We start from the raw sequence: 11,452 nt of genomic DNA on the forward strand, positions 1-11,452 counted from the left end.
CCAGGCCTCCTTGAATCTTTTTTCTGTGGGGAGCTGCCCGTTAGCGGGGGAGAGGGGAGCGCCCGCTTCATCTCCAGCTCCATCACTCAGTCGGCCTCTGCCCGGCCCCGCCACCCAGGCTCTCTCTGGAGCTCTCTCTCTCCTCGCCCACATTGCCACACCGTCTGTCCATCTGCCCTCCGTCTCCCCTTGGTGTGTAAGTGAGGAAGGTCACTAGTCCTGGGACACCCACACAAACCAGGCAGGGCTCTGCCCTCCTGCCTCCAGGTCCTGGGAGCTCTGGGGGCCTGCCTGGGGCAGGGCAGGAAGCGGGACCCCACGGGCAGGGGGAGCACCACGTCCGCCAGGACTGGGGCAGGGGTGCCTTCTCAGAGGAGGGGGCATTAAGGCCGACCTTGAATGACAGAGAGATTGGCTGGGTCGAAGAAGGCAGGCCAGGCCAGGTGAACAGCAGGTCCAATGGGGCCAAGAGTGACCCTGGACCTGGGATTACTCCGTGAAGTGCTCGCTGCTCTCTGGCCTGGCCCCAGACAAGCCTGACCTGTGGTCGGGCCTGTGGTGACACAGCCTCTGTGTCATGCGGCAGAGGGTGCGGAGAAGGGGAGGCGGGCTCCTCTGGAGAGTCCACCTGGCCCCACCCTCACCAACCTCCACTCCCTGGTGCCCAGGGCCGCCAAGCTCCAATGCAGAAGGGACCTTCATTTCACCGTGGCCTTGGGCCAGCACCAAAGCCTCCAGACCACCTCCCAGAGGCCCACTGCCTGATGGGCCTCTTGAAGTGCCCCCGACCCCCACCCCGCCACACACGTGGTCCTACACATGCTCAGCACAGGCTCAGGCACCTGGGGAAGGACAGACTGAGGACAAGCAAGACATGGGCCCCTAGCACCTGGGGCCCACCCTTTCCCCCTCCCCTCCCTGCTCTGAAAGCTTCTCCTAAGCTACTGGGCAAGGGGGCCCCCTGGGCTGGGAGGGGCGCACGGCACCCAGCATCTCCTGCCAGGCTGAGGCGGGGCTGCAGAGCTGTCCTCTGGCACCACAGGGGTGCCGACAACCCTGCGTCTAGGGAGCCCCCTCCGTCAGCCCTCACCCCCTTCAGCCGTTCCCTGCTCCTGGATGGAGTCCGGCAGCAGCGGGACCTGGGGCAGATCAGTCCTGGGGCGAGGACCCGTGGTTGGGCACCAGTGGGGGCACCCCACACCTGTGGAAGAAGAGGCCGGTGGCTTAGAAGGTCCCCTGTTCCTTGGGCCCCAGGGACTTCACACCTCTGCTTCCTGTGGGCAAGATTTGCAGTCTGAACAGGCTCCCAGAGGCCAGGGCCCCCGCAGACCACCTGCCTGGAGAGCTTCTTGGCAGACCCCCAGTGCAGCAAGGGCCCAGGAACGTTCAAGCACGGTCTTGGATGCCATGTTTTGGGCTACGACTCGGAGTTTTGACTTTGTCAAGGGGGAGACACTGTCCTCAGGCCTGCTTTTCTCCTGTCTCCCATAAAAGTGGAGAGCGGGGGTCACTTGGCCTTAGAGCCTGGATTGAGACTCAGGAAACACACAGACCACCCTACCAACGTGGGAAGGCTGTGTTCCCCTCCTGGATACCCACCCCCCCCGAGCACCCTCCCTGCTGTCCTCCACCTCTGAGGTCTTCCGGCTCCTTCAAAGCCAGGGCAAGGGCCCTTTCCAGGTGGTCTCCCCCTGTGGTACTCTGTGTCTCCTGTCCTGGAGCCCAGCCCAGCCTGCTTTGTGTGTGGCACACCCACCCCGCCGCTGCTCTGTGTCCACCTCCACTGTGACCTTCACTCGCTAGCTGATGGTCCTCGGCCTGGTTTACACACAAAAGAAGGGGGTCAGGATGGCTCATGAGCAGACCTGGCCACACAGGAGATCGGGGAGCCAGGAGCCACTCCGTCTATCAGGCTCCAGGCCAGACGCTCCCTGGCTCCTCTCGCAACACCCTGGGTGCGTTTGTGGACTCAGCCCGGGGGAGGGGCAGTGCTGTCTGTGCCCACGCCTGCCGGGTGTTGCCCGATTGTTTGATTTGCAGTAACCACAGTCTCTCCCTTTGCAAACAACGCCCTCCCTTTGTTCCCTTCCATCCACCTCTCAGGCCACGAGGCCAGGTCACTTCTGTCCTTGCAACTGCCCTGGGGCCCTTGTCCTGTCATACAAACAGAAATCCAGTCTGGAGGAATGAGAGAGCCACCCCAAGGCCATGCACGGAGACAGCAGAAAAGGCGAGACAAAAGCCTAGGCCTCCTGGTGCCAGCTGGAGCTCCTCCCAGTATGTCACCCTGTCTTGAGATTGGGCCGTGACTCCCTACCCAACAGCAGGGCCCAGCCACCCACCCTCCATACAGCATATACCCCTCCACCTACCACCTACCTTCCCAACCAGCCAGCCCTCCATTCATACATTGTCCATCCGTTCATTCCTCTCTCCACCCACCCACTCTCTCAAACATCCATCCACTCAACAGTCTTTTCAACCACTCATCCATCCGCCCATGTATCCTTTCATCCATCCATCCATCCACCCATCCACACAACCACTCACTGAGCCCTCAGAGGACAGAGAAACCAGAGAGGCTGGGATACCAGAAAGGACTCTGGATGACTGGGCCCTACGGACAGGAAACGAGAGATCCCACCAAGAGGAGGAGCACAGCAAGGCCGTGGGCCTGGGGAAGTGCAGTGGGAGGGCCGGGCAGGCCAGGAGGTGGGTGGTGGGGTGGGTAGAGCCCTGTTGTCTGGGGCCCAGAATCAGGAAACTCAGGCTTGGGCTAAAGCCATTTATGGGGAAGGGGCTGGCAGTGAGGAGGGGGCCAGTCCAGGGCCCCACACTCATCAGCCTGAAAAGAGTGTGGTGGGCCCACACCACCCTCACACTCCCCCAGGCACTCACCTCCACACCTGGCATGACACCCCACCTCTGGGCCTCTGCTCTGGAGGGTCCCTGGGTCAGGTCTACACCAGGAGGGGTTGTCTGGGTGTGGAGATTGGCCTTGGCCTCGTTAGGTTTCAAATAGACGTGAGTCCAGGCCAGGGCCCGCCAGAGGGGCCTGCACTTCCCGTGTGGCCCCCCTGCGCCGCAGACAGGCTGCAGGGAGGGGTGCCGGGCGGGCTCCAGCACCAAGGGGTCCTGTTCCCCAAGGCGTAGGAGTGCTGTGGCCACCCACACAGCCTCCCGCCAGTGCCTCCCACTTCTGTCCTGTGCCATCCGACTGACTCACATGCCACTCCCACCACCACCCAGAGTAGGAGCCTGAGCGCGGGGTATAAATCCCCATGGGAGGCCGGCAGAGGCCTCTCTCGCCTCCTGAGCACGAAGAATGGCCTCTCCCAGGGCCCTGCCACCGCTGCTGCTGCTCGCTGCGCTCTTGGGTGCACACTCTGGTGAGTGCGGCAGGGGTGGCTGTGGAGGGGTCCTCGCCTGGCCCACCTCCTCAGTGGTGAGGGGGCGTCCGAGGGCTTTGAGTGGAAGCCCTCCTTAGGCCCACTGGGCTCACCTCCCTCACCCTAAAAGAGCCTCCTGGTCCTGAGCCTGGCTTCACCGGGGTGAAGGGGGCAGGGGTCACAGCCCGTTCTCCAGGCAGGAAAACTGAGGCTCGGGTAGAGAGATGCAGTGTTCAGGTCTGCCGCCCCCAGCCCCAGGCTTGAAGGGTCTCAGCGAGGCGAGCCCTGTCTCCCGGGGAGGGACAGGGGACGCCCTCCAAGCAGACCTGTGGGGATGCCCCAGGGGAGGGCCACCCCCATCTCTTCTCCAGCCTCCTTCCTGCCTCCAGGACGGATCTCAAAGTCAGGTGATGAGGGTCTGCCCCTACCCTTCACCCAGGTGAGGCCTTCAGGTGCTTCACGTGCAAGCAGCCCACGCCCATTTCTTTGTGCAAGAACATCACTCGCTGCAAGCCGGAGCACACGGCCTGCAAGACCACACTGGTGGCGGTGGAGTCAGGTGAGGCTGGGGGGTGTTGGGGGCGGGGGTCCAGCAGGCTGGCTCTGAAGGGCTGCCCAAGGGCTGCATCGGCCTCGGCTCTGGGCTTCCATCCCAGGGCCACACCGCGGACCCCAGCAGGGCACTGGTGGGGCACGGAGGACTCCCCAGGCCTGCTGTTAGTTCAGCGGTCTCAAGGTGGCGGGGGAGGCGGTGGGAAGGTCAAGGTGAGGTGCATGGAGGCGGGGATGGCGCTGGGCAGTTGGGGGCTGGCTCTGACCCCTGCCCGCCCTGGCAGAGTTCCCCTTCGGCCAGAGCCCTGTGGTGACCCGCTCCTGCTCCAGCTCCTGCACGGCCACTGACCCGGACAGCTTTGGGGTCAGACACCCCGTCTTCTGCTGCTTCCGTGATCTCTGCAATTCTGTGGGGGCCGCCAGGCTCAGTGCCGGGGCCCTGGCCACTCTGGGGGCCACACTCCTCAGCCACCTCCTTCCCTGAAGAGCCTGGCTCTGCCAGTGGCCACCACTGCTGGCACGCCTCCATGGCCCAAGCTCCCTGGGCCTCAGGTTACCCGTGGGACCCTAGGGGAGCTTCCCAGGTGGGCCTGGGTCTTCCCAAGTGCGTGGGAGGGGGTGTGGAGTGCTGCACCCACCAATCTCCATGGGCCTTAGTCTCCTCCTCTGACAATGGGCCTGTTACACCCTCGGCCCTGGGGACAGCTGAGATTCCACGAGATTGTGTGCACGGAATACTAAGGCCGCCCAGCTTCCCCAAGGCCCCCCGGGCTGCTGAGAGGTTCCCAGGGGCCAGCCTGCCAGCCGGAGGAGCAGCAAGTGTCCTCGGGGGCTGAGCACCCCCCAGGGCCCAGGGCCCTTGGGCCCCAGGAGAGCCCGCCTCAAGCTCCTGCTTCCCCCTCACATGGCTCCCAGCTGTCCCCGGGTGTGACCTGCTCCAGCCCCACTGTAGGCAGGCGGAGGCAGGAGCCTGAGTGACCCCAGGGGCGTCGATGCCCCTCTCCAGGCACAAGTTCCCATTGGGCCTTCTGGGCCGGGCACTTTCCAGATTCTATGTATGGCCAAACTTCCAGACAGCCCCACTGGACCCTGCATTTGGAGGCAAGAAGCCAGAGCTACGGCCTCCCCTCGGGGTCTGAGCAAGCCCAAGTCACTCCACCTCAGCTTCACCAGCAGAGCCACAGGGAGGGTGCCTTCGGGTCTCCGAGGCGGGAAGGGCAGATGGGAGAGGCTTGGCAGCTGCCCATCCCCCAGGAAGGCTGGTGGGCGGCCAGGGGCACCTGCAAGGCCTCCGCTCTGCTCAAGCGTGGCCAGCAGAGGGCGTGCGCCCCTCAGGCTCCTCCCAGGGGCAGCCAGGTCAGGGTCTCATACCCCAGACACCCAGAGATCGGCCACCAGGTCCTCTCCATCCCATCCTCTGCCCTGGCTCTCCCTGCCACCTGCCCAGGACTGAGACACGCCCCCATGGTATGTCCTCCAAACATAGACTGAGAGCCTCCTGTCCTCCTGTCCCCCTGCCCCCTCGGCTGGGGTGCATCTCCCTGAAGTGGACAGAGAAGTCCCCATGCCCCGGGGCACAGCCACACTCAGCCCAGACGCCCTTGAACATCTTGAACCACACCCCCCTGGTCGCCCCCCACACACATGGTGCCAAGCAGGGCAGACTACGCCCAGGCACCCCAAGCAGGGCTCCCCAGCCCCTGCCCTGCTCCAGGGTCCCAGCCAGCCACTCAGAACCACTGGCTGGACCTGCCTGGGCCTAGACCACCTGGGGGCACCATTTCCTGTCTGCAGTCCCATTTGTAACTTGTCCCGGCTGACAATGGTCAACTCAGACAACTGCCATGACCCCCTCAACCCCCCTGCCTCGTGGCCCACAGCACCTGTGCCAACGTCTCTTAAGTGAAGAGAAACAGACATTTGACGCGGCTGCCACTGGCTCAGGGCAGGCGTGAGGCACAGCCTGAGAGGCCCCAAGGCCCTCAGACCTGGCGGGAGACGGAAAGGGCAGCAGACCACTGACCTGCCATGTGCTTCTCCACTCCCACTGCCCCATCCCTGAGTGCCTGCTGCAAACACAGCTGCTTCCAACTGCTCTTTCTCAAGTCCGCCTGGGCCCTCCTGGGCAGAAGGTCAGGGCACAGACACCCCCCTCACTCACCTGCCCTATGTCCTCTCAGGGGGCCCTGCAGAATATCCCTGTGCTCCGCCCCCACCCATCCCCCCACCCATGAAGGCCCACTGACCTGTGTCCCCACGTGCCTCCCCCGACTCTGCCCAGTGATCCCCCAGGGGCCTGGGGGCCCAGACCCAGAATCTGGGGCACAACCTCGCAAGCCCCTGTGGAGGGCTGTGGATGAGGAGGGCCAGGGGCTGGAAGAGGCTTTGGGCAGCTCCTTTCTGGCCTTGGTCCCATGTTCCATGGACCAGGGACGAGTCCTGCCCGGGCAGCCTGGCCCCAAAGTTCACGTAACAATTTGGGCAACACCCCCCTCCACAGCTGTAAGTGGCCCGCCGCTTCCCTGGCGGGGGTGGGCCTCAGAAATGGGGCCTCTCCGGCACACTCACATTTAACACCCTTTAATCCTGGGCTTTCTTTAAATAAAATGGCAATATTGCAGCTTTCCCATGGCAGCTGTAAGGTGGACGACAGCGTTGGGACGGCGTGGGATCGGGGCGTGGCTGCGCTCTTGGCTCCAGCTGGCAATGGGGTTTCTGGAACGGGGCGGCAAGGAGGCAGTTCCAGGCCCCAGCTGCTCTGCCCTGTCCCAAGGGCCGGCGGGGGCAGCTGCAAGCAGGCACCCTGCCCTGGGCAGTCACACACATGGCAAGCAGCAATCCTACACCCAGGGACCTGACCTCAGTGTCTCCAGCCAGCCAGGGACCAAGGCCCGCCTCACTTTGCCCCTGGTGCTCTTGGAGGCTCCGGGCCAGTGCCTGCTTCTCTCCAGTTTTCCCTTTCTGCAGCTGCAAGTCAAGGGACTGGGCAGGAGCGGGAGACCTCAGCCACCATTGCAGCAGGCTGGTGAACCCATCAGGGAGCCCCAAAAGCAGCTGCCAGGACCCAGCAGCCACGAAGACCTCTCTCCAGCCTCAGCCTATCAAGAGAGGCAGCTCTTAGAGCAGGAAAGAAAAAATCAATAGCGGGGCCAGATGTCAGGCAAGGACAGCCCCAGTGGGTGGACAGTCTGGGGTGCTGCAGGCCCAGATAAAGCAGGGCCCCGCCCAGCGTCACAAGCACGGCCTTATGGGTGCTGAGGGGTGCAGACAGGTGAGGGCACCCAGGCAGATGCCCACCTCCCATCCCTCCTCAGCAGCAGACCCCAATTAGGACACCCCCAGCTATGGGAGCTACCCACCTCCACAGGGGCCCCTGCGCCAATGGACCTGCACTGGCCTCAGCACACTCTCTGGGGCCGCAAGTCTCTGCCGCAGCCCCTCCCCCTCCCTCCCTCCCTCCCCTGCAGCTCCCGGCTGTCCCTGAGTCAGGTCTCGAGGCCCTGGCCTGGCCAGCCTCAGCTCTGCTGTGCCCCCAACAGCAGCTTAGACTCCAAGCTCCGGCAGGGCTCAGGGCAACTCGAGGTGGTCCCCTGCTCCAAGCACTCAGGCCCTTGGAAGCCTGGCTCACCTGCAGGGCGGGCCATCCCCCAACGCCCACAGGCTGCAGGCCAAGGGCCAGGGGCCCCCACTTTGCCCATCAGCACTGCCCTGAGGGCAGAGCTGGTCTGGGTGCCTCTGTCACCCCCATCCCATGCTCAGTGCAGGATGAGGCATAGAGGGGCATGGATAATGGGGGCGGGGGAGGGCCCTGAGCATGTGAATGGGGCCAGGCTGGTTGCCAGGCTACTCCAGTTTGGAGAGAGCCTAGCCCAGCCAGCCCATTCTCCACTCTCTGCTGGCGGCAGGCGGGGAAGGATAGGCAGTTGCCCCCAGGCCAAGGCTGGTGGGCAGGGCAGGCCAGCTGCAGTGGTCACTCGTCCTTGACGACATCGCTGAGCCCACTCTCGGCCCGGAGCAGCTGGCTGCTGGCCTCATTGTAGGCAATCCAGTGCTGCAGGTCTTCCGGCAGCTCAGGGGGCTCCACCTGCAGGGGAGAGCAGGGTGAGACTCCCACAGGCCACCCGCTGCCCTGTGGATGAGCCGCATTGTGGGGAGGGGGACCCAGCCCGGTTGCTGCCCTCACACCTCTGCGCCTCTGCTCATGCTGTTCCCTCTGCCTGAATGCTGCTCCCCAGCCCCAAGGGGATGTCATCCTCCTCCCCTTCCAGGTATCCCCTCCCTGACACCCTCCCAGGCCCCTCGGTGCTTCCTCTCCCCCATCCTAGCTCTCGAGACACCACCCTGCCTTTGTTGGGCCTGTCTTCCCCAAGCCCAAGCCCTCTGCATGTCCCCAGAACCAGGGCAAAACCCTCTGAGGCCAGCAGCGGGTGGAAGGAGACCCAGAGTGACCAGAGGCCTGTGGGAACAGAATCCAGAGTAGAGTGACTGCTGGGAGAGCCCTGGGCAGGGGCTTGTCTGAGCCCCTCTCGTTTTCAGTGCACCAACGGGAGCTGGACTCCACCTCCCGGGTCAGCTCTGAGCCTGACCACCACCACTGCCAGCCCTCCTACTCAGCGACACCTGCCACCTCCCTGCCAACCCGGCCATTTTGTGATGGGGCCAGGTGACAGGCTGGGCCAGGTGGAGGGGTCTGAGGCCCTGCAGTGGGGCTTTGGGGGCTCTCAGGGAGGAAGGAGCGTCAGGGGGGCTGGGCAGAGGTGCACAGAGCCAGGTTACTGGGCGAGTCTGGGCAGAGCTGGGCCTGGCTCTTGGACGCATCCTCCTCCCAGCCCAGCTGTAACGACCAGAGCCAGACTTGGCTGCAGCCAAGCTCTCCCCACAAGGCCACACTGTCCATGTGGATCCCTGGGCACTGGACTCAGCCTGCCCCACACTAAATCCCAGGTTGCATCTGGGACCCTCCCGCCCCAAGGGCTCAGGCTGGGTGACTCCTGGCCATGCCCTGGCCCTCCTATCTGTGGCTGGGTATCGTCGGGGCATCCCTGCCATGCTGTGGTATGAACCCCCTCACCTCTCATGTGGACCTCACCCATCAGCCCACACCTGACCATGTGGCACCCTCCCCTGAGGGAAAGTGGTCTTGACTCCCTCTCCTCCATCTTTCGGTCACAGCACTCAGCTCATCAATTTAAGGCATCAGTGGCCACCTGCTGGCCTCCGGACACATGCAGGGACACACAGAGCATCTCTGGGGGTGTGGGGTGGGGAGAGACCCAGGCCCTGTGGGGGTGTTCCTGACTTAACAGAGACAGAAAACCAGGGGGCTAAGCCTGTGGCCTGCTGTGCAGCCTCGGGCAGCTCCCATCGCCTCTCTGAGTCTCAGTTTCCCCACCTCTGATATAAAGGAAAGGCTGGCCTCTTAGATTAAGGTGAGGCTGTGTTCCTCTGCTCTGGTCCAGGGCCAGAGATGGCAGTGCCCTGCCTGAGAGCACCTATGGGTCTGGGAGTCCCTAGCTCTGGCACGGAGGCTCCAGGCACGTTTTTAGGAACCTGCTTGCAGCAGGAGTCTGCTCCAGCAGCCATCACCATGGCGGCATCCCCAGGGCCCGGCTGCCATGCAGCAGTAGCAGGCCATGCTGTACCAGGAGGAGCAGGCCCTGGGGAAAGGCCCTGAGCCTCAGGCAGATGCTGTGGCCTTCTTCTCTCCACCTGCAAAAGGCAGAAGGGCCTGCAGCTCTCTGGGACTCAATCCCCACCCCACACCTAGGTGATGGTGACCCAGCCCCTTAGCTCTAAGCTAGGTGAAGGGAATCCCAGGTCCTTGAGAACTCCCAGAAACCTCCTGCACAGACAACCTCCCCCTCCTTCCTCCATCTTCCATTCAGAACCAAGGACCGGTGAGGCTGACTCCACACTCCGACTGAATCTGACTATGAAAAGTTGATCAGGGGACCTGGGAAGGTCCCAGTAAGAACAGCATCAGAGAAAAAGGCCCTGGGTCCAAAAGAAAGGGCTGGAGCAGTACTTAGCAGGGCAGAGGCACTTGAAGGAGGGGTAGGCACTGGGCCTTCCCAGGGCTGGGGGCAGGGATCAGGAGTCCTCCGGGTCGGGCGGAAGGAGTGAACTCGGGGCGGGGGATGCTCACCCTGCGCTTGCACAGGTGCTGCACGACGCGCTCCGGGGAGGTGCCCAGCACGTGCTGGCGAGAACGCACCAGCGCGCACACGAAGCCGTCTCGTAGACTGATGAAGCGCGCCTCCAGGTAGAAGGCGCGGTCGTCCCAGCCCAGCAAGCGGGTGCGCACCTCGAACGGCTCGAGCAGGCGCAGCGAGCGGCGGTAGCGCGCGCACGAAGCGGCCAGCACGGCGCGGGCCCCGAGAGAACGCAACGCCCCGAGCACGCCGCAGCGGGCCAGGTGCGCGGCGCGCGCCACGTCGGCCTCGCGCAGGTAGCGCGCGTTGTTCATGTGCAGCAGCAGGTCCAAGTCCGAGGGCAGCACGCGGCCCGCGAAGCTCTGCTCAGCCAGCAGGTCGCGGACGCGCGGCTGCAGCAGGCGCGCGCGCAGCACGGCGCACGGCACGCGCACCAGGTACCAGCCATCCAGCAGCGCGAAGTAGGCGAGCGCCAAAGCCAGCACCGCCACGAGCAGCCCCAGCATCGCGGCGGCGGCGGCGGCGGCAGCGGCGGCGGCAGCGGGCGCGGCGCGCGGCGAAGCCCTCAGCACGGGTGCCAGCTGTGCGCGCGGCGCCGGAGCCCGAGCGCTGCCACCCGCGCCCCGCGGGCCCGCCTGGGAACCCGCGAGAGCGGCGCGGCCGGAGCGAACCACCTCGCGAGGCCGGCTGAGGGGGAAAAGCGCCCGAGGTCGCTGGCGCCGCAGGCTGGAGCCCCGCCCCGCCCCCCCCCGACTCTCAGTGGTCCGTCCCATCCCCCGCCGCTAGCGCCGCTTTCGCTTTTCCCCGGGGCAGGCGGGGCACGGGGCGGCGCGCCGAGGGCCACAGCGGCCTCTGGCGGCCACGCCCCGCTCTGCAGGCGCAGGAGCTTCCCGGATCTCCCACAGCGTCGCGCCCTTGCTCGGAGCGCTAGCCGCCCTGCGCCTCTCCGTGGCTCCGGTAGAGCCTGACTGGCCCCAGGGATTCCGCCTCTAATCTGGGAGGGTCAAAGTCTCCAGCACGTCCGTGGCTTAGGCTGTGGAGTTCTGCATGAGAAATGGACTCAGCCCGGTCCCCGGTGGCGCTGCTTGGAGACTACAGGAAACCAACCCTCCTCTGCTCCAGAACCTCCAGAGCTCCCGACTCCCGCAGGGCGATAGCCCCAGCGCGTGTGCGGCGGATTCATCAGAGCCTGGCCCCAATACACCTTTTCAGTCCCAGCCTGTAACCTCACTAACCCTTCCCACTCATTCATCCCTCCCCACCCCTCCACCCCCAGGATCCTGATAACCATAAACTCATTACCAAGCATTCCCACCCTTTATCCCTTTAGAAACTGGGATGGAGCGGGAGGAGTTGATA

At 64.6% G+C, this 11,452-nt stretch overlaps 2 protein-coding genes across 2 annotated transcripts; one reads left to right on the plus strand and one right to left on the minus strand.

The window, feature by feature from the left end:
* The first annotated feature begins 3,240 nt into the window (after window positions 1–3,240).
* On the plus strand, window positions 3,241–6,566 carry SLURP1 (secreted LY6/PLAUR domain containing 1). The gene is made up of 3 exons (XM_032467719.1): window positions 3,241–3,389; window positions 3,829–3,948; window positions 4,226–6,566. Exons 1-3 carry the CDS (start codon window positions 3,326–3,328, stop codon window positions 4,423–4,425), a joined length of 384 nt encoding a protein of 127 aa, XP_032323610.1. The 5' UTR covers window positions 3,241–3,325; the 3' UTR covers window positions 4,426–6,566.
* THEM6 (thioesterase superfamily member 6) lies at window positions 6,506–11,064 on the minus strand. Its single transcript, XM_006180866.3, has 2 exons — window positions 10,087–11,064; window positions 6,506–8,025 (listed from the first exon to the last, which is right to left on the minus strand). The coding sequence occupies exons 1-2, from the start codon at window positions 10,864–10,866 to the stop codon at window positions 7,912–7,914; spliced, it is 894 nt and encodes a 297-aa protein (XP_006180928.2). The 5' UTR covers window positions 10,867–11,064; the 3' UTR covers window positions 6,506–7,911.
* Window positions 11,065–11,452: the final 388 nt, after the last annotated feature.

The sequence above is a fragment of the Camelus ferus genome, chromosome 25 (genome assembly GCF_009834535.1).
Source record: "Camelus ferus isolate YT-003-E chromosome 25, BCGSAC_Cfer_1.0, whole genome shotgun sequence".
Taxonomy (NCBI): domain Eukaryota; kingdom Metazoa; phylum Chordata; class Mammalia; order Artiodactyla; family Camelidae; genus Camelus; species Camelus ferus.

Excerpts from the sequence above, each read along its gene's own strand:
- SLURP1 (XM_032467719.1), top strand. The coding sequence starts at position 3,326 with ATGGCCTCTCCCAGGGCCCTGCCACCGCTGCTGCTGCTCGCTGCGCTC. Across the intron at positions 3,390-3,828 it reads GCTCTTGGGTGCACACTCTG|GTGAGGCCTTCAGGTGCTTC; the intron begins GTGAGTGCGGCA and ends CCCTTCACCCAG. Across the intron at positions 3,949-4,225 it reads ACTGGTGGCGGTGGAGTCAG|AGTTCCCCTTCGGCCAGAGC; the intron begins GTGAGGCTGGGG and ends CCGCCCTGGCAG.
- THEM6 (XM_006180866.3), bottom strand. The coding sequence starts at position 10,866 with ATGGGACGGACCACTGAGAGTCGGGGGGGGGCGGGGCGGGGCTCCAGC. Across the intron at positions 8,026-10,086 it reads AGCACCTGTGCAAGCGCAGG|GTGGAGCCCCCTGAGCTGCC; the intron begins GTGAGCATCCCC and ends TCTCCCCTGCAG.